General features: G+C 44.5%; 8 protein-coding genes across 9 annotated transcripts; 6 read left to right on the top strand and 2 right to left on the bottom strand.

Annotated features, from left to right (window-relative positions):
* Positions 1-647: 647 nt before the first annotated feature.
* H257_16474 (hypothetical protein) lies at positions 648-2,065 on the top strand (the record flags this gene model as incomplete). The annotated part of the gene is made up of 2 exons (XM_009844907.1): positions 648-892; positions 1,795-2,065. The coding sequence occupies 2 exons, from the start codon at positions 648-650 to the stop codon at positions 2,063-2,065; spliced, it is 516 nt and encodes a 171-aa protein (XP_009843209.1).
* A 666-nt stretch (positions 2,066-2,731) lies between these two features.
* Positions 2,732-7,197, top strand: H257_16473 (hypothetical protein; the record flags this gene model as incomplete). Its single annotated transcript, XM_009844906.1, has 8 exons — positions 2,732-3,161; positions 3,947-4,374; positions 5,633-5,721; positions 5,801-5,946; positions 6,004-6,095; positions 6,182-6,238; positions 6,914-7,026; positions 7,092-7,197. The coding sequence occupies 8 exons, from the start codon at positions 2,732-2,734 to the stop codon at positions 7,195-7,197; spliced, it is 1,461 nt and encodes a 486-aa protein (XP_009843208.1).
* Positions 7,198-7,639: 442 nt separating this feature from the next.
* On the bottom strand, positions 7,640-12,456 carry H257_16472. Of its 2 annotated transcripts, XM_009844904.1 has the most exons (7): positions 11,697-12,456; positions 11,430-11,559; positions 10,557-10,855; positions 10,014-10,193; positions 9,465-9,604; positions 8,002-8,422; positions 7,640-7,935 (listed from the first exon to the last, which is right to left on the bottom strand). In XM_009844904.1, exons 1-7 carry the CDS (start codon positions 12,405-12,407, stop codon positions 7,702-7,704), a joined length of 2,115 nt encoding a protein of 704 aa, XP_009843206.1. In that variant the 5' UTR covers positions 12,408-12,456; the 3' UTR covers positions 7,640-7,701. The 2 variants fall into 2 exon arrangements, with proteins under 2 accessions (XP_009843206.1, XP_009843207.1); XM_009844905.1 differs by having other exon boundaries at positions 7,640-8,422.
* A 1,675-nt stretch (positions 12,457-14,131) lies between these two features.
* On the top strand, positions 14,132-15,151 carry H257_16471 (hypothetical protein). Its single transcript, XM_009844903.1, has one exon. It carries the CDS (start codon positions 14,167-14,169, stop codon positions 15,097-15,099), a length of 933 nt encoding a protein of 310 aa, XP_009843205.1. The 5' UTR covers positions 14,132-14,166; the 3' UTR covers positions 15,100-15,151.
* A 925-nt stretch (positions 15,152-16,076) lies between these two features.
* On the top strand, positions 16,077-16,306 carry H257_16470 (hypothetical protein; the record flags this gene model as incomplete). Its single annotated transcript, XM_009844902.1, has 2 exons — positions 16,077-16,112; positions 16,172-16,306. The coding sequence occupies 2 exons, from the start codon at positions 16,077-16,079 to the stop codon at positions 16,304-16,306; spliced, it is 171 nt and encodes a 56-aa protein (XP_009843204.1).
* A 671-nt stretch (positions 16,307-16,977) lies between these two features.
* Positions 16,978-17,254, bottom strand: H257_16469 (hypothetical protein; the record flags this gene model as incomplete). Its single annotated transcript, XM_009844901.1, has 2 exons — positions 16,978-17,067; positions 17,114-17,254. The coding sequence occupies 2 exons, from the start codon at positions 17,252-17,254 to the stop codon at positions 16,978-16,980; spliced, it is 231 nt and encodes a 76-aa protein (XP_009843203.1).
* A 458-nt stretch (positions 17,255-17,712) lies between these two features.
* Positions 17,713-20,375, top strand: H257_16468 (hypothetical protein). Its single transcript, XM_009844900.1, has 5 exons — positions 17,713-18,076; positions 18,149-18,401; positions 18,720-18,999; positions 19,061-19,285; positions 19,540-20,375. Exons 1-5 carry the CDS (start codon positions 17,820-17,822, stop codon positions 20,214-20,216), a joined length of 1,692 nt encoding a protein of 563 aa, XP_009843202.1. The 5' UTR covers positions 17,713-17,819; the 3' UTR covers positions 20,217-20,375.
* A 2,286-nt stretch (positions 20,376-22,661) lies between these two features.
* H257_16467 (hypothetical protein) lies at positions 22,662-25,303 on the top strand (the record flags this gene model as incomplete). Its single annotated transcript, XM_009844899.1, has 3 exons — positions 22,662-23,016; positions 23,099-23,533; positions 24,731-25,303. 3 exons carry the CDS (start codon positions 22,662-22,664, stop codon positions 25,234-25,236), a joined length of 1,296 nt encoding a protein of 431 aa, XP_009843201.1. The 3' UTR covers positions 25,237-25,303.
* Between the last annotated feature and the right edge of the window lie 384 nt (positions 25,304-25,687).

Genomic DNA, 25,687 nt, shown 5'->3' with positions numbered 1-25,687 from the left:
TATATATGTGTGTGTGTGTGTATGGTCCTCGATCCGTCCATGAGGACAACGTTACGTGTGATATGATGATGTTGATTTTCGATTGTTCGATTTGGTTATTGTATGATATATATATATATATATATATATATATATATATATATTCGAGTATGTCAATGTACAAGTGGTGATGATACGATTCAAATATCCGTTGAATATATATATATATGGACAATAATGTGCTCTATCCTTCCATGAAGAAGAGGACAACGTGTGTGATGATGTGAGTCGATTCCTTGTGTTATATATATATTACTGCTCAATGTTGTTGTATGCCAATGTACAAGAGGTGATGATGGGATTCAACTCCTTGTATGTCAATCTATATATATATAATATACATATATATATTGTTGTATGTTGTCCTCGTGCCAATTTGATGTTGTGATTTGATTCGTTTATCTATCTATATATATATATATCACCCAAGGCGTTATTGATGCGATATTCGTTTATATATATATATATATTTGTATGTTGTTACCAAGTATACAGTGTATATATATCACACCCGACTGTATATGTTTGTGTACGTTTTCGTTCATATCGACTATACATATCATTATCTTTCTAGGACAGAATAGTGACATGTCACTGTAGGCGGGTACATGGGGCTCCACCAACGCGCAAAAGCGCTGGGTATTTGCGTGTGCCTGGGGTTTGTGGCGTTTTCCCTGGGAATAGTGACCACATTCCTCCCAAATCTGTATCTAACTGCCGCCAGCTTGTGGCTGGTTTTGTTCTTTGGCGGGTCCATCCTTCCATCCTGCACGGGGATTTTTATCAGCGCCACGCCAGTCCATCTGCGGTCGCTCGCGTCCTCCGTGTCAGTTATGGTGTTTAACCTGCTCGGGTACGCTTCGTTTTATGTAGTTATTGATTTCGTGCATTTCAGTCAAATTAGTCTATTTTCGGGGATTGATGAAATCGCCATTGAAGCGAGCAAACGAGTATGATTGGCTATAAAAAGAATGGAGGTTGGAATGTGATTGGCTAAAAAGATTGATTGATACCCCTGAGTTTGATATAAAATTTCACAGGTCCGGCGATTGTTTGGCGGTTAATTCAACCAAGTATTGGAGGAAATTTTATGTAGAACAAATCACACAATATATTTCGATTGGTAGAAAGAAGAAAAAAATACTTTGGTTTATAGTTGGTTCATCGTTTTATCTTGTACGTACTTAAGTCCATCCACGACTTCGAAGTGGAATCGTTGAAGAGGGAAAATACACTTTGATTGGCTGCTTGATTCGTGTTGTGGGATTTGATTGGTCGATCCATGCATGGTCTGCCGATTTGGGAGCCGTGGGGCCTTCCACAAACAGTAAATTCGAATAATCGAAGGATGGACAATATATATATATATATACACATATATATACATATATACTTCATAGTGTGTTGAAAATACATATTGTCGTTTGACCCAAAGTTTGGACTTTTGTGCTGATTTCCCAAATTCTATCAATCGATTCTTTGGTTTGTTTTTGTCTGTAAAAATCGTCCAGCGTCACACTAATATCAAAGTCAAACACTATTTCGATGTTGCATTGGTCGAATGTGAGTGGATGATTTGATTGGCTACTTGATTCGTGATCTGGGTTTTGATTGGTCGATTTTCGATTGTCTGCCAATTTCGTGATTTGCTTATTCGATTGAGAGCACACGCACCCCACACCACTTTCGAATCGACTTGACAATATATATATATATATATTTATATATATATACTAATATTACGTGCATGTGTAGGTACGCGTTGGCACCGGCGTTGACAGGGTCGTTCATGGAACTGATCCACAACAACCAGGATGACCCCCATAGTTATTGGTATGAGTGCGATGAAGCGTGTATGTATCGCGTGGGCTTTCGCTGCTGCCTCGCGTGGAGTGTATGGTCTTTGCTGGCCATGTTAGCGGCGTACATTGTGGCCAAGCGGCAAGCGGCGGCGGCTATTCGGACTGGGGAACCCCCGCAGCATCACATACAACGACCTGTGAAGGCGGCTATGATCATGCACTAATCATACGTAGTAGGAGTTAGTCTCTAGTTAGACGAGTTTTGCTTTGACGAGAGATTATTGAATAGGTAAAGATAGAAAAGTACAAAGATCATGATAAAGATGCCCAACTACACCACGTAGATACTAGTACTACACCTTTTTTCTATTGAGTTGGGACTTTTTTCAACGTTCTTGGCTTGGCGCTCATTCGAAAGGGCGATGTGTCCATTCATTTGGCCTTGTGGCCAATGGACACGGCGCTCATTCGAAAGGGCGATGTGTCCATTCATTTGGCCTTGTGGCCAATGGACACATCGCCCTTTCGAATGAGCGCCAAGCCAAGAACGTTGAAAAAAGTCCCAACTCAATAGAAAAAAGGTGTAGTACTAGTAGGCTGTAGTTGTAAAAGTACAGTACTAGTAGTAATTAGTAAAGGACGCTAAAACCATTTAACCTTCGCATTTGGGATACAAAGAATAACCGAAGGTTAATACCGTTTTGGACAATGGTATAACGTGAAATCGATACAACTGGTTTAGTACTACTACAACATAACGTAGACCTGTACTGTACTGTGCCAAGTGTTTCGAACGCGTTAGTAGTAGTACTAACTGAAATCACGTTTTGAAAGAAAGGTTTAAACGTTTAACCTAAAGTAAACGATTGAGTTCTGATCGATTTCCCACGATGAGCGATGACGAAGAGTACGAGTTTGAGTACAGCGACAACGACGACGATGTAGACATGGGGGACGACGAGAGTAGCCCGGAAGTGGCGATGGAGAACAAGTACTACCTCGCCAAGGCTGTGCGCGACGAGAAGCATCATGACGAGAACGACGCCGTGGAAGCGGCGTTCCAACAAGTCCTCGACCTCGACGAGTTGGGCGAGTCGATCTGGGGCTTTCGCGCGCTCAAGCAACTGATTAAGTGGGAGATCCGCCACAGCGAGTTGGAAAAGGCGATGAAGCATTACGAGCAGCTCCTGCATCGCATTGCCACGTCTGCCGTGATCACACGCAACATGGGCGAGAAAGGTGTGAACGGCGTCTTGGACTTTGTCTCTGCGCACCCCGTCGTGCCCACTAATGCGTCCGGCACGTCCTCCGCGTCCTCAGGTACATATCCATGTATAATCGCTCTCTCCACGCCGTTGCACTTTCTGCATGTCCTGTCTAAACTACCATCCCCATCTTGTAGTTACACAATATCAAACTCTATGCTTGAAAAGAATCCTCATCGTATATTATATTCTCCGTGGAAATATATTTATATATATATATATATATACATGTATCCACCATGGCGAGATGTAGCTTGCTTTATCTTGTACATATACATATATGTCCTGGTACTATATATTTCTAAATTTATATATCTATACTATATATTATTGATTTGGAACGAATTTCTGGAATCACGTTCATTGGTCATTATTTCGACATTCCTTGTCTCTGATTGGCTAGATTGTTTTTTTGTTTTTTCAACTGCAGAATCCGAAACGCCTCTGAAACTTCGAGGGTTGTGTGATCAGATTGACCTGTTTCCAATCTCATAGAATCGGGAAACTTGTAGGAAATTCATAATTTATATATTTATATTTATATATATATATATATATATACATATACTTTAATATCTATGGATACATTTTACCCGTTTAGTGGCTAACCTGTTATTGGTACCTATACATATATATAATATATGATGGTAGCAATTACGTGGGTACTGTTATCAATAAAAGCATTTATATATAAAGTATATATGTATTTTTATTGATATCGTACCCACCTAAATTGCTACAAGTATATATATATACTTTTATCGATATAGTACCGACCTATTTGCTACCATCCATATAAAACTCCTGTCCGTAACGAGTATACATATATATATACCGTAGACGACAGCGCGTGGGCGATATTACAGCAATTTTACGAAACCACGTTGGCCACATTGCAGCAAAATGAGTCGCGCAATGAGCGGCTGTGGTTTAAAACAAATTTGAAGCTGGGCAATCTCCTCTTTGACCGGCGGATGGACTCGACCAAGCAAAGCATGCAGTTGCTGCGCATCGTCAAGGAGTTGCTAGCGTCATGCGAGGCGAACGCGGCGGCGGTGGACGACGACGACGCTGCTACGACTGGATTGAAGCACGACTCGCAGCTCCTCGAAGTATACGCGCTGCAGATCCAGCTCTACACGGTGCAAAAAGATAACAAGAAGCTCGTGGAACTGTACGAAAAGGCGCTGCGTGTCAAACCTGGCGTCGCCCATCCCCGGATCGTGGGCGTGATTCGAGAATGCGGCGGAAAGATGCACATGATGCAGGTACGGACTCGACTTGGTGATTGTGTGCGTTTCACCCAAACTTGTATGACTTGGGAGGTCATGTCAAATTGCTGTCGAATCGATTCGATCTATCCTATTTAAGCTGTTTCTTGTACACACACACTCTGTATACTATATATATGATACAAAGATTAGTATATATATATATTGATACAAAGATTATTATATATATATATATATATATATATATATATATATTGATACAAAGATTATTATATATATTTATATATATACGTGGTTTTGCCCAATGCGGAGGGATCAAACGTTTGGATTGTCAGAATATATTCGACATGACGGGATGATTTGATTGGCAGTTCTTTCATCGATTCTGTTTTTGCTCACAGTTTCGAATCGATTTGACAACAACACATGCTGAATACGGCTTGACGAGGATATCACACTATTTGACGGTCATACACTATTTACGTGTGGTAACCTGTTTGGCTGAATCGTTGAACCCTGCTTGTGGGTTTGTGTTTTCGTGTCGGTCGTGGATAAAGATATTTTGTCGAAATGTTTTCTTCAAAGTTTCCCCATTTCATGTGATTGGCTACTCATTTCTTATAGAAATGCAAAATGAGATTATAGCCAATCAGCGACAAGTATTGTCGGATTGACCAATGGGAGAGATTGGTGCCCGGTTCACGAATCTCCAATATACTTGATGATTGTATTTTGATGGGGTATAAAGCTGGTGATTTCGAGCATCGATTGGTGTGAAGATATTTAATGTATGTATGGTATACAAAGATGAAAACTTGGGGTTGTTTTGACTGGGTTAAACTAGACTAGGCGACGATTGGTTGAAAAGTTTCGCGAGTGCACTTTGATTGGCTAGAACAGTCGTCTCAAACACATATATTGGCCAAATTCATTCGATTCGGTAAAGTTCAATTTGGAACGGATTATTGACACTATGGAAGAAGGCTGTACTGGATGTGTTGACCAGGAGCACACTATTTGACGCTCACACATCACTATTTCCGTGTGGCTGGGGTGACATCCTGATTGGTTGAATCATTGAATCCTTGTGTGTGTATATATTTTTACATGAAAGTATTTAAAATGTGTTTAGATGGGAGGTTGTGCTATGGATGCATGATATAAATAGGGTAGTGATATTTCATATCGTTGAGTTGTACATATGTTGTTTGTTCAAATTTCACGACTTATATAATTTAATATGTTGTCTGCGATGTATTGCCGACTCTGCATTGGGTTCAGCTTGTATATATAGGGCGACTGGGAACAAGCCCGCAATGCGTTCTTTGAAGGGTTCAAGAATTTTGACGAAGCGGGCGAAGCAAGGCGGTTGCAATGCCTCAAGTACGTGCCAGTTTATTATATATATATCTTGAAAAAAAAATATTATTTGATATATATATATTGATTGATTGATTTGCAGGTATTTGGTACTGGCAAATATGCTAGGCGAGTCCAAAATCAATGTATTCGACTCGCAAGAAGCCAAGCCGTACGAACAGGCCAAAGAAATTGTGGCCATGACCCAACTTACGGATGCGTTTATGAACGACGACATCAAACAATTTGGTACTTAAGCTGTCTATGGTGTATATGTGTTTTACGTTGACAAGGAGATGTCGATAGAGACTGTTTTGAATCGACATGGCCACTCGATCATGTCGGATGGATTTATCAAACACTATGTGGACAACCTCCTTCGCACGATTCGCAGCAAGGTAAGCCACTGCGATTCCAAATAGACCTTAACGCTGCTACTTCTCATCTTGAACGGTTCGTTTTATCAAGACGTACGTGTATGTAGGTAGTACTCAAAGTGATCAAACCCTATCAAGTCGTGCGATTGGCTTACATTGCGTCGGTAAGTTAGGACTCGTAGTGTTTATATTGTTCTTTCTATGCATTAATATGGTGGATATTCTGCAATGCTAACGGTAGTATTGTCGTTTCGAATATATATTTTTTGCATGCGTTAATTCTAAAGCAGTATTATAAATCGACGAATGAATCTATTTCTGAGTTTACAGAAAAGCAAAAAAATAGCGTAGAAATAAATACAGTATACAAAGTGTTCAAGTGTGCGATTGATTACAACGTTACAGTGGTGTCTTGGAATGGGTTTTGATTGGTCGGTTGATTCTCTGCCCCATTGGTGCGGCTCATTCAACGGAGCAAAACCAAACTTCGAACTAAATTGACAATATATACTTCCTCTGTTCCAGGTTACTGCCGACATTTCAAAATTCGCATGTTCCAAGTTACTGGCGACATTTGCATTTCATTGGCTGTAATTCTTCAATTTCTATCAATATCGAACATTTATGACATTTCATTGGCTTACAATTGCTTTAAGCGCTGATTATAAACCAATCTTTTGCGAAAATTCATGCAATTCCGTTTCAAAGTATCATTAGCCCAAATTGAGGGCTCGATTGTCTGTGTCAATTCAAAGTAAATGTCGGCAGTAACCTGGAACAGAGGACGTAATAATATATATCACGTATTTTGATGCTAATTATAGTGAAAACAATGGTAGGAATTGAATGGCATTGACCGTCAAGAAGTGGAGCACATTCTTGCAGCTCTAGTTTTGGACGGTAAAGTCCAAGGTCGGATTGATCAAGTCAACGGCCTTCTCGTGCTGCGCCCGTACGTTTGAGTTTTCATAAATGTGAATAATTTTGACTCTTTTTGTTTATTTTAAATGTAATTAGGCACAAAAGCGACGAAAAATTAGTCGGGGCACTAAACCAGTGGACCCACTCGCTTGAAAAGTTGCGCCGCCAACTGCACGACAAACTGCTTCCCGAAGCAGCCTAATTACTGGCAATAAATATTGTGCATTTCGCTCCAATATTGCTTACTTTGGTGAAAGAAATCGCCAGCAAATCAAGCCAAGCAGTATGATTGGCTAAAACGAATGAAGGCTGCCTTGTGATTGGCTATAAAGAGTGACTGGAACTTCAGCTTACAGTTAGTTTTGCATTAACAGTAAGTAACTTAAGCTTATACTAGTATTTGATGGCAGTGTAACGTTATGTGCAAAAGTCGTCTTTTTTATAGTACTTCCAGTACTATAAAAAAGACGACTTACCTATTAATAGTATGGCGCTTTGTAGATGTATAATATAGCCAATCACACACGTCAAAATTCCAATATTATTGTCCATTTTAGCGAATCAAAAAGGTCTCTCACTCGCCAATCCAATCTCTTATTATGATAATAATGCAGTTTTTTCAGCCAATCCAAATGAACGATACATTGTATTTCAGCCAATCCGATTTGAATGATTACGCGCCTCGATGCTACTGTCAACGCGGCTGCTACGACGTCTTGTACACGACAGCCACCATGGCCCAGATCACGCAAATGCCTTCGGGATAGGGCACGCTCTTGACGGCCACGCCAAACTGGGCATGCGTCGCCTTGGGGAAGAGCACGACCTCTCGCCCGACGACATCCGCCACTAGCTTTCGTTGGACGTCGTCGAGACTGGTGCCGCTCACGGGGAAGCCTTTGAACGTGTGGCCTTGCGGCACGGCCCCTTGCACGCTATTCTACGATTCACGTTATTGTCAACCCATTCCACTGTAGGCACCACCACCACACACTGTACGAGGTACCTGAAAGTACACGTTGTCCACGTTGGCCGATCCAAACACCCGTTCCACTTCGTACGACGTGAGGGCCATGCGTATGTAATGGCTCAAGTCAGGGTGCCACCTCGTCGTGTGCAGTCCGTGGGCGGCTCGCGTGGCCTGCAGCCAGTGGCGCAGCGCCCGATCGGTCGCCGCGTCGTCGGTCATCGTTACCGGCGGACGAAGCGCAACGGATGGCTGGCGCGGCCCCACTTGTGCAATCAACGCCGGATCCAACGCCTTCCACAGCTGGGGATTCTCAACCGTCCAATCCACAAGCGCAAACTCGATCCTGTCTTGGCAGTTGGCATAAAACGACTGGTGGTTGAACACGCAGTCCACGCGGTCGTACATAGCAGCCGACGCCGCCACGCATTCGCCTGTTACGGCCTCCCACAACACAACCCTACGACACACTCGTGCACTTATTTTGGACAATTGATTGTTATTGTCGATTTTCGTCAGGTTTCTCTCTCATTGGATCAAACTGCGCCGCGACATTTGATTGGCTAATACCCACTTGGTAGAATATCGAAAATGAACTGCAGCTCCGACACACAAGTAATATTGACCAATAACGAGAGATTCGAGCTTCGAGCTCAATCCATACCAAGTCTCCAATACATACTGGAGATGTATAGTTAACACACACATGGAGATCCAATTGCAATGACTGTACTGGTATGTATGGACACATCAGAATACTATGAGTTTGGTAATCACGAATCGACGCCATTGGCTACTCCAACTTTGAGCTACGTTTGATTGGCTATTTCAGAAAGGAGACGTAGATTCAGCCAATCAGAATATCAAAGCGCGATTCAATATTGAATAGAAAACCACGTGAATGTTGGACGTTTGGAGCGAATGAAGTCACAAGATAATCCTACAATCTTTGTGAACGTTTCAAAGAGGGCAAGTAGATTTAGCCTATCAACATTCCCAGCGTGATTCACTGTTGATTAAAATCCACGTGAATTCCTACAAAAAAATATTTTGTAAGGACTGTAGGCTTGCATAATCCTCTTCTGACTCACATAACATAACCTCTGCGACGCAATCTCCATACAGGATGATAGTCAAGTCGATTCAGAGAATGGTACATGAAAAAAGTGAAAAAGATATTGTGCTTTCGAGTGAAATTTCGTGTTGTGGTTTCTCGTTGGAATTTAAATCGATTTGATTGGCTACTTCAGAATATGAGCTCAAAATTATTAGCCAATCAAAACCTTCTCAATGAAATTGAACCAATCAGATCGATTGTGGATCGGTTTGGTCGGCGCGATTCGATTGCACCCCGTCCCCAAATTTGTATAAAATCGCCAATATAAATTGATTCATACAAGGTGAAAAGTGGAAGGTACAACACGTGCCGTCGGTGTTTATAAACGTACGTGTGCCTACTTTTTATAAGGAAATGGTAGATCAATCAAGCAACTGTACAGTACCCCGAGGTTAACATGGTCGCCACCCAAACATGTCGAACCGAATCATGACTGCTGCTGGTAATTGCTGTAGAACGGCGGATTGTACCCATGCACACATACGCCTCCAGTCCAAACCCCAGCAACAGCGACGCGAGCAAAATCTATGCAAATATCCACCATAACTACTTTGTCGTTAATTATTTTACACCCTGAAATATACAACGTAATTGATATCATTCAAAATTATTTTATAAAACGTGGTTATTTATTTGCTTTCAAATTTCATTCCATGGTGCAAGGTACGGCAAATACGTTAGATGCAAATTTGTCGTATAAATGCGAGAAAAACTACACGAATTGTTTTTGATTGGCACACAAAATAAATGAGGCATCGTAGTTTGCCGTAGAAATGTGAGAAAACCAACATGGCAAAAAATATATAAAAATCCATTCGCACAAAAATAGTAGAGGCGTCATGTTGTAGCAATAGCACTACAGTAGGTAGCCAAGCAGGAATCGGTAATTCGACGGCTTTGATCATCCATCGTAATGATAAAGATCTCCACGCACGGCATGTTCTTCGCAGTCTCCATGGCCGAGGGCGAGAAATGCCGCCAGGGACTGCCATGTGGCATCGCGCCCCGAGCCCACATGCGACGCCCTCACAAACGGAAGCAGTGACACGAACCGAGCGGCTTCGCTGGGGGTACTTAAGTGAAGCGATCGCAACGGCGTCACATACGTGCACACCTACAGTACGTGCAGGACTGTCAAGTTTGAACTCCAATACGTACATGAAATTTCTCCAATTTGGACTTGCGAGTAGAATCGAATGAATTCGACAAATGCAGTAGTAGTAAGTACTTCGAAGTACTTAGAGGTATTTGAGAATGTCCAGTCCAATCAAAGTGCAACAACGAGAATTTTCAACCAATCATCGGTTAGTTGATTTTTACAGTAGCCCAGTCAATAGGATCGTCTTCAACTTTGTATACTATACATTGAAACAGATAAACAGCATTCTCAAATCGATTCTGCCAAGGCCACATTTCAGCGAAAAGGACAATAGTAACGTGAAGTTAGTACGAACTAGTCCAACGTGGTTGTTCGTACGAGTTTATATCGCTGCGTGTCGTCTTCAACAAAGAGTCGGATCCAATGGCTAAAGGATAGTTTGTCAGTGGCCAACGACGACGACGACGACGACGACGACGACGGGACAATTGAGGTGGTGCTGGTCGCGTTTCGGTGGTCGCGCAAGTAGTCGGCCCACCAGTGCTTGCAATACTGGTACAAATGCGACTGGGTGCCGTGGGTAGAAATGGTTTCTTTTTGCAAATATAGCTTGGCGTCGTGCGTGGTGGCGGTGGTCTTGTGCACGGCGGGGATGTCGACGCGGAGATTCAACACGCCTATTACTCAAACGAGTGAATCCTACTACAAGTAAAGTAGTAGTAGTAGTACATAGGAATGGACAAGACTAACAACAACAAACGCCTCAACGACAATTCGTTCGCCTTTACGTTAAGTTTCTTATACGAAAGCCAAATCGATGGCGAAGCATCGTATGTGTGGGATTACATTGTATGTTGTGGGTTCAAAATGACACATATTGTCAAAACCGGAGTGACGTGCCGCCACAACCAAATGTGCAAGAGTATACTCCGTACTCCGTACTGTATTACTTGTACTACGTTGTATTAACAGTACTCCAGAGTACTTTACTGTTATTAATAATAGTAGTTACTAATACTCCTGCATACTATTACAGTATGTATAATATTAATAGTACGTAGTACGCAGGAGTATTTTGAGCCAATCAGATTGCAGGATGTTTTAAACCATCAACATCTGATGAGTGATGATTTTGTACACACAATCCAGTACAAACAATCGATCGATGCGAATCAGTAGTCCAAATTTTGGCTGAAAGAAAGACAATATAACGTTATGTAGAGTATGGATAATGTATGTATGCATGTGTACCTACGGGCACTTTCATCGGGCCTTGTAGCGTAAGGGGAATATGTACAACTGGATGGGGCGAGGTTAGCCACTGCCGCCAGTCCAAGGCCGCCGCAGCTACAAGTTCCACAGACACATCCGTCCACAGAGCCTATCAATGCACAACAAACACACACAAGGGTGAGAGATATTTCGCGCACTCGTGGAATGTGGTCGTCCATCGTCCGTCGGCATGGCAATTTCATGATGGTTTGAAGCATTAGACGAGACGAGCATAGATGTAATTACGGTCGAAGATGCAGGGGGGGATGTTTGCACATGCTTGGTAATGGTCCAGTGGATACTTTCTTGGATGGCGCAAAGCGATTCCCATTTGGACATGGCTACTGAATGGCCAATGGAGGGGGGCGGCTGGAGCGAGAATGCCATGGTTTCGTCAAAGGGCGGATCGACCACACAATCAACAAGCTGCGACTGAAACCGTTGGTTTTGAAATGCCACGTCGAACCGGAGGCACGTTCGGTGCATCAACTTGGCCGATTCTGATGGAGTAGAACAAGCCGGGGGCGCAATGTCGACGAGGTTGTCGACAAACGCGCGCCCCCCAAGCACACGTACATGCACGACCACGGGCTGGGATCGGGCGCTGCCTTGATGGCTCCACGACGGGACGGCAGTGGCTTCCTGCGCTGTAAACTGCTTTGTCACAGATGGCGGTGACGACAGAGGAGGCGGCTGAATCGACGCGATCAATTGCTGCACGACATCCGACTCCAACAATGTGTGGAGAAGTCGGTCGTTGTCGTCGTGATCTGGAGTAGTGAGATCGGGGGTGCCACCGTCGTGGTGGACGAGGTTGGCCGTGGCATGCTCGTGAAGGAGTGACCGCAGCTGGGAGTAAATACCCTCATCGCGCAGCTTGGCGTCGATCACAGCGCGGAGAGAGGCCAACGACGTGCCAGGTGCGTCGTCCGGTACAACGTCGGATGGTGCTGACATTTGTACTTAACAGCGGCAGGCGGTGGATGTATATATTTTTTCGTCGTCGATACGTTTGTTGGCGGTTTCATTTTCGCCAACAATACATACCAGTACTGTAGGTATGAGGATAAAAGATCATATCGTTGTGATCGACCGTCTTCTCTCAATGTATTAAGTTTTCAATCGTATATATAAACGCGCTGGACGTCCACGGATTACGTTAAAACTATGAAACCCCACGACGACGAGGCGACTTCACGAACTTTAGCCGACAAGGACGAGAACCAACCTTTTACAACATCGTTTCGACCCTATCCAACGAATCAAGTCTGGTTTCTACGTCCACAGATAGTCAAGTGTAACACTTGAATACGACGATCGCCATGGCTACTAGTTAGTTCCCCTACACACGAACAGCACTGTCACTACATACTACGTAGTACATATGTACAGTATATCTTGTAGAAGTGGGCATGGCTACAGTAGAGTAACGTTATGGGGGTTTTGTGCGTTGCGCAGATTAATACTAATATTGATTTTGCAAGTTGACTACTGTACCGGTCGAAGTAAAAGTTTGAAATTGTTCGAGTGAATTGGAATACAAATGTACCACGTAGTACTCGTACTGACGTTGTATGTAGGTAGTAGTACTATTTAGTAGTCGTAGTCTACACTTACCAATGCCGCAGCGTTACTACAGTGACAATACCATGCACTTCATTCTATACTGTGATCCATTGTTTCGATTTCGACTTTCAGTTAGTACAGTACTGTAGTATATTCTAGTATTTATCATTGTAGTCTTTGGTCGCACCTGTCACAGCTATATTGTCTACTCCAGGTTTAGAGTTCACAGGTCAACATCACAGGAAAAACAATCAACTTTGCCCTAATGCCGTTCCTTTATAGTATCTTACAGCTTTTCCCCCAAGAATATCCGTGATGCGTTAGGTAGCAGCGATAGATATATTGGAACGGTGTGGTGTCATCGAATCAGACGCAGAAAGTACATACTGTCTGTTCAACTTGTGCACTGTGCCTTTGGTGTACTAGTAGCCAAGAAGCTTTAGGGATTATGTAGAACGATACACCTATGAAGAGGCTACCGCTGCGGCTGCAGCAGCAGGAGCTGTAGAACACTGGCAGAATCCGAGCAAGCATACCTACCCACCCTTGCCCACACCTAGAAGATCCCCCACTTCTACTTTTTCATCCGTTTATGTTTAGTAACTACTCCGAGTAGTGTAGTTAGTACCCTCTTGAGTGTGCATTGTCGGTTGCGCTTCGACGTAAGTCTGGGTACATAATGAATGCTTCATGCCATTGATTATACGCTATCACCATGCAATTTATTGAACGTTTTTGGCCGGCACGACGACGTCGACTGGCCGGGGGGCGAACGGCTTTTAATGGATGTGGGTGGTCAGCCTACAATAATGCCTAATACTACCAATCTTTTCCCTGCAAAGTGTGCCAATCATAACGTAAACCCTTGGTACCACCACCACCGACTGTACTACCTAGTTGATGGTGTACATAGCCAATGTCATGTCATGTCGCAGTGGCCACCGCCGCTTCCGCCCAGACTCTTTACGTAGCCAGCAATAAATGTACTTGTTGGACGTTACAGGTTGAAAGGTCGTCCCACCCTTTGAACCCGAAATAACCTGGGGCGAGACAGGGCGCTATAAATATGTACCAGATGTCGACACAAAACGCCACGGATCCAGTTTTCGTTTCGCGTCGTCTTGTGTGCTACTACTTAGTACCCCTCGTCATGTCTTGGTCTTCACAGCCCTACGAGCACCACCAACACCACCAGACGTCACCTCCTTCGTCCGTCCTACATCCACACCACCTCTGTGCTATCGCATCTTGCCCGCGCTTTGCAAAGCATCTTCGGCTGTGCCTGCTGCACATGCGAATCGCTGACGTGTCGACCCCGCCGCCGCCATCGGCAGGCACCAGCAGATTGTTCCATCGGCAATTACTCGTCACGCCACGCAACCACCCGATTGAATCGTCGTCGGCGGTGCCGGCGGCATCGCAGCGACTCTTGTACCCACGCCACCATCACCACCACCACCATACTCCACTTCATGCGTCCGCAACAACAACAACACGACGGCTGCACACTCCATCCCCGTCGTCGTCGACCCCACCCACCCCCTCCCCAGCAGTACCCCGCTCGCTCCTGGCCCTCCTCACAAACGCGGGCACGTCGTCGTCCACGGCGCTGTTGTCTGTGTCCACTCGAGTCTGCAAGCACCCCCTGTGTCCGAAAACGGCCAAAGCGGGGGGGTTTTGCATTGCGCATGGAGGCGGCAAACGCTGCCAAGCCCCTGATTGCATCAAGAGCGCCAAAGAGGGCGGGCTGTGTATCGCCCATGGCGGGGGAAAACGCTGCGGGGTCCCGGACTGTGCCAAGTCAGCCCTCGCGGGGGGGCTATGTGTGGCCCACGGAGGCGGAAAGCGGTGCCAGATGGCGCAGTGCGCCAAGTCCGCCGTCTCCCGGGGGCTGTGCATTGCACACGGGGGCGGACGAAGGTGCCAAGTGCCGACGTGTATCAAGAGTGCGGTGGGGGGACAGCTGTGTGTATCGCATGGAGGGGGCCCGCGGTGCAGCATGGCTGGTTGTGGTAAGGGCGCCGTGAGTGCTGGCTTGTGCATCCGCCACGGCGGTGGCCGCGCGCTCAAGACCGAACACTAGATGCGAATGTGGGAGTATTTTTATTTAACGTTAATATTATTTTGGTTCTGTGAGTAGGATGTCCTATACATATATTATGGAGGAGACGATGTGGTATGATTGTGTGTTGCACGACATTAGAAGCAATCATTCATATACAGCCTTCATAAGGTTTCTCGGAAAGACGGTAATACATCCAGGCTGGGCGTATTTTGAAGGGGCTTTAGAAATAGGTTTTATTGAAAAAACTCACTTCAAAATAGGTTTTATTTTAAAATAAAACTATCGACCCTGAAATCCGTCCACACTTTAAGATATTACATCGAAGTAGGTCTTTTCACCAAAACCGATAAAACCTAGCGGGTCGAACTCCAAATCTTCGGTTTACTGTTAGTATTCCGTGCCTGGTAATAATTTGGTCGTGAACTGGCTTTCAAATTCGGCAAAGCAAAACTGGTGAGATCACGTTAACGTTAGCAGCAATACATACATACTACTGTATAACGTTACCGTTGATCGACTAAACTGTTAATAAGCACTACGCAGTATATTTAGTGTGGGCGATGATGTATGTGACTTGACGTACACCTGTACCATAATAAGCACTAGCAGTATATTTAGTGTGGGCGATGATGTGACTTGACGTACACCTGTAGCATCGACTAGTCACGGATTGGCCGTTTTCCAATGTCCAGGTTGAAACGGATTTATCGTGGCTAACTTGAAATAGAGCATGTTTGATTGGTTATAAGAATTGCTTAATGACCAATCATAAGAATATAGAAACACCTCTATTCCCTTAGTTCAGTATGTTTTGCAATGTTTCATTGGTGTAGGGATGTAATATGGATAGATCTATGGAACCATATTTCCACCAATCAGATTGAAATTAAATTTGAGTTTGCCACTTTGATTGGTGGAAATTACGAGGCGGCCCATTCGCAACAGATTTTCGAATCACTCACCTCCCCCCCCCATTTTCCAAGTCCCGAACCAACATGACCCGCGGCGACCAACGTGACCGAGACCGCGCGGTACCACAACTCCTCCCTCCATGAACCAAAGGTCTCATGCGCCATGATGATATGCGTAGAAAGCACAGGCGCGCTTGGCCAAGAACAACCCGAAAGGTGGTCGCACCGATACCCTGACCCCGCAACAGCGTCGGGAGGCGGACGCGAAGGCCCTTGCCGACAAGATTGCCAAGAAAGCAGCAAAAGAAGGATGATGGCACAGACGAACGAAGGATAGCAGCTCCTTCGCCCGCTGCCTCGTCGTTCTAGTCGTCGGGGTCGCTTGATACCTTTTAAAGACACGAATGTAACCTTATTTTACCAGCATTGCGTCATATGCATGGTCGTTTGGTGAATTGCTCCATGTCCTGGAATGCAATCGCGAAACCAAGTCACAGCCTCATATCAGTGGAGTATATAGCTGTGATAGTTACGTGGGTTGTCCACTGCATAGCAGTCGCGATGGCTTTGTCCATGTTATGGATGTGCAAAAATTGATGATATTTTGAGTGTTTTCATCATGTAAGAATAAATAGATGATTGTATCTTACATCATAATAGATGATTCTCATTTACAACATATATCTGATGTGGCTGGGTTGTTCAACAGCAAGTACATACCCATCCCAAGTTAGGATAGATAGCTTCACTAAATACAACTTGGTAATACAATTATCGATCCATTGTCGGGACGCTCGTCTAATGTTTCGTTGCGGTAGGAATGTACTGGATATTCCATGGCTCATCTATTGCTACGATAAATAATTCATTTACACCCCTCTTTGTACACAATATCTACCTGGACTTAATAATTACCTGGTGTCGTTCACAATAATTACCCTGTTCTACAAGCTAAAGTGCAATTTGTCGTTTGGAAGTTGACGTGCTACTTGACGATGTTGGCCAGGACTGCCATGACGGTCCACATGCGATTCTCCGCTTCATCAAACACCAGCGATCGGTCCGAGTAAAACACCTAGCCAACGCATGAGCCATCCGTCACTCGTCCGAGTGCCACGTACTTCGTCGTCGACTTCCTCGGCATGGCGGGGCAGGCAGTGCAGGAAGATGTGGTTGGACGCCGCGTGCTTGAGCATCGTTTTGGTCACTTGGTACCCTGCAAAGGCCGCTACGCGCTTCATGGCTTGGTCTTCTTGCCCCATGCTACCCTCCACATAAGCCATGTACCTTTTGCAAGATCATGTACAGCAGATCCAAATAAGTGTTTGACTTGAGATGTGTATGCAATGATACACATTTTATTCTTCAAAAATCGTTTTCCGCGGTTGAAATTTGAGCTAAGACCCGGGACGAAAAATCTCAGGTAGTTATTGTGTACGGAATTGCAAGGGTACACCGAAATACTTTTAATAGTACTATAAAATTACAGTACTAGTAGTAGGTGTTCTACTACTGTACATATACTGTAGTACTACTATTAATAGTACTACACTTACAGTACAGTAGTACACTATGTACCGTAGTACATAGTACAAGTACTTCGGAGTACTCCGGAGTGTACTACTGTATTCTATTAATAGCATGCCGACTTTGAGGAAACGTTACTTTTTCTTCAATAGCTACAGTACGTAACGAACTACGTAACATTTTAGCACGAGCTATTGTTAACTTAACAACGTGTAACGTCAATTGTGCTTCTTATCATCGCAGCAAGGTCCGCACTGCGTACTACGGCAAGAGGCGGCGGCGGCACATAACCAGTTCGTCATGGATGGAGGGGTTGACGCGGACTTGCTGCTCGTGGTGTGCTGGGCGTCCGCTGCCTACATGCCGGTGGCGTTGGGGTTGTATATCAAGCACCGCAATCACCCGAGCATCAAGTACCGCCAACCCCACCTCATGGCGCTGGAGTGTGTGTTGTGCATGCTTCAATGCTGGGGCACTCCTGTGATGGGGCTGTATGGGGGGGCATGGGCATGTGTGGTGGGAATTGCTCCATCGCTGCTTCTCTTTCGAGTCACAGGGTATACTTGATTATTTTGTACACAAAAAACAATAACAATCATACGATTGAAACCAAATGTGTGTCGGGGTAGGTTGGTGTACATGCTGGCCCAGGGCTCGGTGGTGGCGATGTTTGCGATCACGGAACTGCTGGCCCTCCCCCAACAACGCTCCCCCACTGCCCTCAAGCGAATGCAAGCGTATCGGTGGCTGCTCTTTAGGCCCGTCCAAGCCCTCGTTGTCGTCATGGGGGGGGTTTTGGCCATCGGCATCGGCCTCCTAATCTTGCCCAAGCCGTTGTGGACGTTAACCTACGACACATGCAGCGTTGAACCTGCTGTGGAGGTACATACTGTAGTCCAAACGTCGACCTGTTTGTGTTTCTGGCACTTGCATCCTGCGAAAAATCAGGATTCGTATTGTATTTGAGTGCCCTGGCACGTATACTATATTGATACAGCTATACGACCTCTTGTGCCCGTCGTGCACAGGGGAAGGGGGGGAATGAAATGCATGTGTATTCGATGACAATTATATATCATTCCCGACGACACCCTAAACATATGATGAACTTGGATCCTTTGCATTTCCCAAACAAATAATAACGTTATATCCCTTCAAACACTGTTTTCTCCTTCTTCTTCCTAAGGTATGTTTGCGTAGACGCTGTTTATCACGACGGCGGTCGAGTGTGCAGTGCTGGGTGTCTCGTCCTTGTACTTGTCTCGACATGTGAGTAAAGTAGTCGACAACTTTGGGTTGCGGCAAACGTACTGGCGCGCCGCCGTCGCCATGCTTGTGGTGGCCATGACGGGGGGTGCCGTCATGGCAGCGACCAACATGCAAGGTCGAGATGCCGTAGCCTTTCGCGCTGTGCTGCACTCAGTCGCGGCGCACGTCGTCGTGGTGTGTCACATCGTGCTGCCAGTGCGCCGCCGACTCGGTACGTTCGCTTCGGTGACTTGTGTTCAATACTATCATGTCTGTAATTTTCGGTGTCGTAGCCAACAACAATTGGGTCACTCGAACCGTGGCGATCCAGCCGTTGTCGTCGCTGCATTCGATGGCGGCGCCGCTCCAATCCATCAAACACTCTATGCACCTCCTCCCCTCCCTAAAAGCCACCACCGCAATCAAAACAGACCATCAGCCATCCCTCACGAAAAACGCAAGTTACACCAAGCTATCCAGGGTCTCCCCCGCCAAGTTGTCGCATTCGCCGTCGTATGGTACTACCGTATATCTCTATATTTGCATATATATAGTAATAGTTTGATGATATTGGCACGCCACCATGATGATACCACGTCATCCGTGGTGAAGTTTTTTTAATGCAAAAATCCACCCACATGCACTTTGCCAAGCACAACCATCCTGTGGATTGGGGTGTTACCGATAAATATACAGTATATACTACTGTATAGAGATATTACAACCCCGAAACTCCGAAACCCCGAAATCTCACTATGACCCGTGCTGGTAGATTCGTCGCGGCGCCTGCCACCGGCAAAGGACATCCATGCATTGTTGGACGATTTGACGCTTTTCCTTGCCACTCCTCTCGGCTTTGACGCGGTGTTGGCATTTGCCCAGAAGGAAGCGCACACCCAGGAGCTGCTGGCGTGGGCGATGGTTGAAAAGTACAAGCGCAACCTCGTGACCGCGCAAACAGTGTACAACCAGTGCTTGGAGCCGCAGAGTTTGCTGTGGTGCAAGGCGGCAACCGACATCGGGCCAGCCGTCGCGCGTATTTTGCGTGCCCCCGCGCCGCTCCTCCACGTGTACCCCCCGACCCCCGCCTCTTCGTCGTCAATGCGCCACGTCATGGACGACTTCTCCGCCAAGTTGGTCAAAACCATCTACTTCAAGGTCCTCCCAGGGTTCCAACAGCACAGCCCGGCGTGGCAAGAGTTCCAAACCACGCTGAAAACCATGGACTTGCTCGAAAGCGTCGACAAGATGACACAGCAAACGTCGTCCACGGCCAACAACTTGTCCAAAGTGTCCAAGGCAGAGCAGCCCCTCCCAAACTTTAGAGGGAACGCCCTCCAACACCATTCCGAGTGGTCCCAGTATGGCAACTCGACGTCCGTTGCCCCGTGCAACAAACCCACCGAGTCGTTCCGAAAATCTGAAATCTCCCAAACCATCACCCGATGACAATGCACATACTCCCGGTGACCATCATGGATGTCTTTGCTTTGGGAATCGCATCGTAAACAAGAATGGGGTGGGTGTTATTGTGGTGTGTTTATTCTGACATCGAGAATGAATCGACACAACCAAACATACAGAAGAATCGGCAGAAGGATTTAGCCATATCAGATTGCAAGAAACCATCATCATAACTGTTAGTCAAATTAGATGTGTGACTTCAATTAGTGTGTGATCCCGAGCACCACAGGACAACTTTTTACATAACGTTACAAAATTTACAGTAACGTTACAAAGAATTGATCGATAGATTTGGCGATTCATTACAAACGTCCAAATTTTGGGTAAAAGGACAATAACTAACAGGCTTCCAAAGGACAGGAGGGAAAAATACAACAACTCGTCGGTGCAAAGACTGGTAGACCTTGTGGTATGAAGATATTGATCTGGAATAATTTCAGATTCATTGTAACTTTGTACTTTACTCGGTGTACTCCGAAATCCCGAAAATGTAGCGTTAATAACGTTAGTATTCGTACAAGTCTTAGTTTTTGGACGTAACGCTGGCCCTACTAGTAGTACTAGTAGTACTAGTAGCACCTGCTAGTTGTTGTGTTTTCGTGTAAGTTGCCCGTTGATTACTTGTAACTTATTTAAGCAAACGGACGCTTAAAATAATACTTCGAACATACTAGTAAGCCTCTTTGAAGTTACATGGCGATACCTGCTTCAGTTTCATTGCGACACGGACCGTAATTTATGACTTGTTCGTGGAATTCGTAAGGTGGCTGACCTTACTTTTGATTACTAACGTTAGCCAATCAGAGTACATCAAGGTTTCTTTGTCATAAAATTGGCCAAGACGATCACTTTTATCGACTTCGAAAATACACAACCCAGCGATTCACTTCAACTCACACCAGCATCAGCTAAATTCTCATGTCAGCGATATACCACACTCTCGAGTACAGGCATTATCAGTTTTCCTTGCTTAATCGTTGTTTTATAAACTCTCCCCAATGGAGTCGACATCGAATGACGAATGCTCGATGCGAATTTCTCGTTAGGAAGGACAAACAGCATAATACGTACGCCGCAGCCTGCGGCAAACAATGTAGCAATGAGAATGGAACGATCCCATTGGCCAGTTATTTTGATTTTTCTATTGGACTAAAATTTGGTAAGGCAGACTGCCTTACGAATTCATCAAAAAGATGCGTTTAACTGGAAGCTTCTTTAAATAAAATTTGACCTATTTCGGATCGATATATGGAATTCGCAAGGTGGCTCACCTTGCGAGCCTAGTAAAACATACTGTTTCACCTTACGAATTCTGTGTTATGACTTCGTTGTGGACGTAAAGCAAACTGTTTGCCACAATGAAAACAGCAAACAGCATGTTTTATGAATACTAGTAGCTTGTAAAACCACGTGAACCAACCAATCATTGTTTACTGTTAGATGAAGTAACTTCACTACTACTACGTAGTATAATACAGGTAATAGTACCAGTACGAAGTACTCGAGTATTAAGCAACGCACCCAGGCGATACTACTATGTAGTCCTTCGAAGTAGAATTCAAGTTACTTTATCGTTACTATACGCATAGTATTGTAGTCTGAGAACTTTTTAAACTATAGATTTAACGTAAACAATCATTTTAAGATAAAATGTGCATGAGCCAATGAAAAGACGCAAAATTTCATTGAGCCAATGAAACGACGCGAAATAACCTAACCACATATTTTTTTGCAAATAGGATACGTTATTCAAGATCAAAATATGCCTCCAAAATTGATTGCTAAAATTAGATCAAACATGCTTGGTTTTTGTTTCAGAGGTCGAAAATGTTGTATGAGCGGGGAGATTTGGAAGTTCTCCCCAGCCGCCTTCCTCAGATACGTCTTAAATTGATTGTTTACGTTAATGCTACCTTGGAATTGCCAAAAAAGGTGAAAAACTTATTAGTAATACTCGACAAGCAAGTAACGAACATCGCGTCACCACATGGTCATGGATGATGCTTGGTGCCGTTCAGTGCAAATACTGGTACTACTACGTTTCTTCCAGAAACAAATCGAACAAAATCCTACTATTAATACGTGTATCCTTGCAATACATTATGGCAATGATGAACTGGTAACAACTCAACTGGCATACTATTAATAGTCCTATGTACAGTGTACTATGTACTTGAGTGCTGGCCACTCGTTGGAGTCTACACTGTACTACTTGTGCTACGGATCCAAAGCAGTCATAAAAGCTCGAATATCCCACCATGTCCTGCCTGGATTATTATTTCGGGGTTAATATGGAGTGTACTATTAAACACATTTGATAGTTACCACGCTTAAAACTCAAACCGTCCTGTCACATTCCATTATTGTTGGTGAGAGATCAAGCGCAGTACTACTGTACCCCGTAATCACCAGTTCGTAATTCCATTCATCATGTCGTCCAAGGTGGAATCTCCTTGCACTCGGCTGCCGTCTCCTGTGACCCACAACAACCAGCAGCCCATGACTACCACCACTCCCGTGAGCTGCTCCCCTCATACATTTACATATCACGAGTGTGACAAACCCCAAGCAGCCAGCCAAACCAGATCTGGTTCGACAACGTGGACACCGTTTCGCACGTTACCTCATCTGCAAACTTGGGCATCTAATCGCAGCAGATACACTCACGTCGCGGTATCGTTTGTGGACATTTGTCTTCGCTCGATCGGTCAATGCTGCTTTCAAAACTCGCCCCTCTCTGGGCTCATGTTCGTGATAGCCCTATGTGCGTCTGCCAGTGGCTTGGGTATGTACATTGCAACTGATACAACCCGCACACAAACAAACCTGTCACTGTTTACTAAACGACGTTGTTGCTGTGTCTGTAGGCATGGCAGGGCTGGCACTCCTTGGCTGCGTATCCGCGAATACGTTTGCCATCTTTATGGGGCTACCTCGCCCGTCCGTGGCCGCCGGGTTGTTTGGCTACAACGCTACACTCGTGGGCTGTGCGCTTCATGTCTTTATCGTTGGAGACACTCCCTGGTCATGGGTAGCCCACGGCTACGTTCTCTTGGCTGTCCCGTGCTTGTCAGTGCTGTCGGTACTTGTAGCTTCGGCCGCCATGTCCGTGCTGCCCCCTGGCACCCCCGGGCTCACACTGTCGTTTCAATTGACGACGTGGATGTGGTTGTTAGCCACACACAATTGGTCTGTCCATGTGTCGGCTCCATTCGCTCCATCTCCCCATCTCTACCTTGTCCACAACTCTCCACCAAATCCTTCGTACGACGCGGCAAAAGTGAGCGTCGCGGTGGCCTCTGGTGCGTTCCGTCGAATTCTATATATGTTTATATTCAAAAAATAATCATTTGAATTTAAAAAAGATACTACTATGAATGAAATTTTTATTTATATATTACTGCTATGGATGAAAATTTTATTTATATATTACTACTATGATTGAAAATATTATTTTAAAAATTTCATATACTTTTTAAAAAAATATGATTTTTACCTACGTTAGTGTGCATCTCTCAAAACACTATGTAGGCTATACATTCTTGAATTTCGATTTTGTTTTTCTTTCGTGGGTAGCTAGCTGCTGATGAACTGTAAGTACATGTACATGCGTATGTGCAGGAGGAGTCAGTTGAACAGTTTCGGGTTTGCATTGACATGTGAAAAACGATTCGGTGTCCTATTGCGTTGTTGTGTTTTTATATAATGTGCTGCTTATTACTACTACCTCCGCTTAATGTATGGAAGTGATGGATTCATTGGACTATTTCAAACCTTAATTAAGGGTCTAAGCCAAAACAGGTGGTTCTGCCTGGACTATATACGTATACTTCCATCTAAATACAGAATTTCATTTGGAACCGATAGAAAGTCTTAATTAGAAGAAAAACCTGGACGTTAAAAAGTGTCAGGAGGATGATGATCATTTTTACTGTGTTTCGTCAGTATACGGAGATTTCTGCTACAAAATATAATTTTTATATTTTGTAGCAGAAATCTCCGTATATATTACAGAGGTTTTGATGAAAATATGTGGTATAGTAAGATACTCCATACCTGTATATACGGATAAAAAATGTACGTAAGTGGTAAAAAAATCTATCAATCATAGGCAGTAGAATCTATCTAACTATCTATGGTTAAAAAATATTCTGTGATATTGTTGTTTTGTATTGTCCTTTGAGTCAATAACTTTGGATTATCGTGCTGGTGCACCAAATCCATCAAGATCGGTTCTTCTTTGTATTATTTCATTTTGTACGTTAAGTAGTACTTGCAGGTTTACACTCATGCACGTCCCACCTGAATTTGATGTGTTGAAAGCGATATTTTTTAATTTGCCACTTGATTGGTGTCGATCAGTTGTCTCCGATTTATTGGTGCTGTTCCCCCCCCCCTCAATTCCATTTCGGACTATATATATATGTTAATTTCATTTCGGACTATATATATATATATATATATAACCATGGACACAATGTAATGTATAACTTGTACAGGGATAGCGCAGTGTTGTTTGGCGTCCGAGTGGTATGCAGGCATCCTGATCTTGGTGGGAATCGGACTGTGCTCGCCCATATCTGCCGCCTCTGCAGTGCTTGGATCGACCGTTGGTACCCTCTTGGCTGTCTCCGTGGGGGCCCCTCCCGAGCAAATTTACCTGGGATTATACGGGTTTAACGGGGTCTTGTGTGCGACAGCGTTGGGGGGGGTGTTTGTGTTAGCTCGGGGGGGTCGTGCCCTGCTTATTGTGGTCGTGGGGGTGGTGTGCTCGACGCTTGCAATGAGTGCGACGATGGGAATGTTTGCGCCCGTGGGACTGCCAGCTCTATCGTGGCCATTTACGCTCGTGACGTGGCTCGTTCTATGGTCTGCCAAGTCCATGAAAGGTCTGGTGTTGGTGGACTTGGCCGAATTGCAAAGAACCCCCGAAGACCATTTGGAACACTACGACCGACGGCAACCAGCCCTCTTGGCAGATAGCGACAACGTCGAGGTTGTTTAATAGTATATATTATATACGAACAAGTTGAGTTCGTTGAATATATATAATACTAGTACTACTACTAGTACTACTGAATGATTCGAAATGGTTTGTGATGTGGAGCCATGACGACGACGTAGTAACGAGGAATAGGGCTGCGATTCATGTTCATGGTGGTGGCCTTTAGCACAGGAATACTTCTTAACTTTAGACTACAGTATAATTTGGTGTATTTACAGTTAACAATATCCAAATTTACGATATACTACTAGTCACAGTAAATATATACTAGTACTAGTACTTCGAAGTATTTATGTAGTCGTACTACTGTACGTACAATTGCAGAATACAATTCAAAGTACAGCCAGTGATATATAACAGGATATCTAAATCTACGTGTTACCAGTGGTATATAACAGTACTCCGGAGTACTAGTACGTGTTAAGCTTAGTATTTACTGTGACATTGCGAC

This window comes from Aphanomyces astaci (assembly GCF_000520075.1).
Source record: "Aphanomyces astaci strain APO3 unplaced genomic scaffold supercont1.86, whole genome shotgun sequence".
Taxonomy (NCBI): domain Eukaryota; phylum Oomycota; class Saprolegniomycetes; order Saprolegniales; family Verrucalvaceae; genus Aphanomyces; species Aphanomyces astaci.
Note: the sequence above shows the minus strand (reverse complement) of the source record. Positions and strands in the feature narration are given on the sequence as shown.

What these genes read in the sequence shown, in the direction of transcription:
- H257_16472 (XM_009844904.1), bottom strand. Translation starts at nt 12,407, where the DNA reads ATGTCAGCACCATCCGACGTTGTACCGGACGACGCACCTGGCACGTCG. An exon ending in CCCGATGAAAGTGCCCGTAG is followed by an intron (nt 10,856 to 11,429) that starts GTACACATGCAT and finishes TTTGAGTAATAG; the next exon opens with GCGTGTTGAATCTCCGCGTC. An exon ending in GCGACCATGTTAACCTCGGG is followed by an intron (nt 8,423 to 9,464) that starts GTACTGTACAGT and finishes AGTGTGTCGTAG; the next exon opens with GGTTGTGTTGTGGGAGGCCG.
- H257_16471 (XM_009844903.1), top strand. Translation starts at nt 14,167, where the DNA reads ATGTCTTGGTCTTCACAGCCCTACGAGCACCACCAACACCACCAGACG.
- H257_16468 (XM_009844900.1), top strand. Translation starts at nt 17,820, where the DNA reads ATGGATGGAGGGGTTGACGCGGACTTGCTGCTCGTGGTGTGCTGGGCG. An exon ending in CTTCTCTTTCGAGTCACAGG is followed by an intron (nt 18,077 to 18,148) that starts GTATACTTGATT and finishes GTGTCGGGGTAG; the next exon opens with GTTGGTGTACATGCTGGCCC. An exon ending in GCGTTGAACCTGCTGTGGAG is followed by an intron (nt 18,402 to 18,719) that starts GTACATACTGTA and finishes ATGTTTGCGTAG; the next exon opens with ACGCTGTTTATCACGACGGC.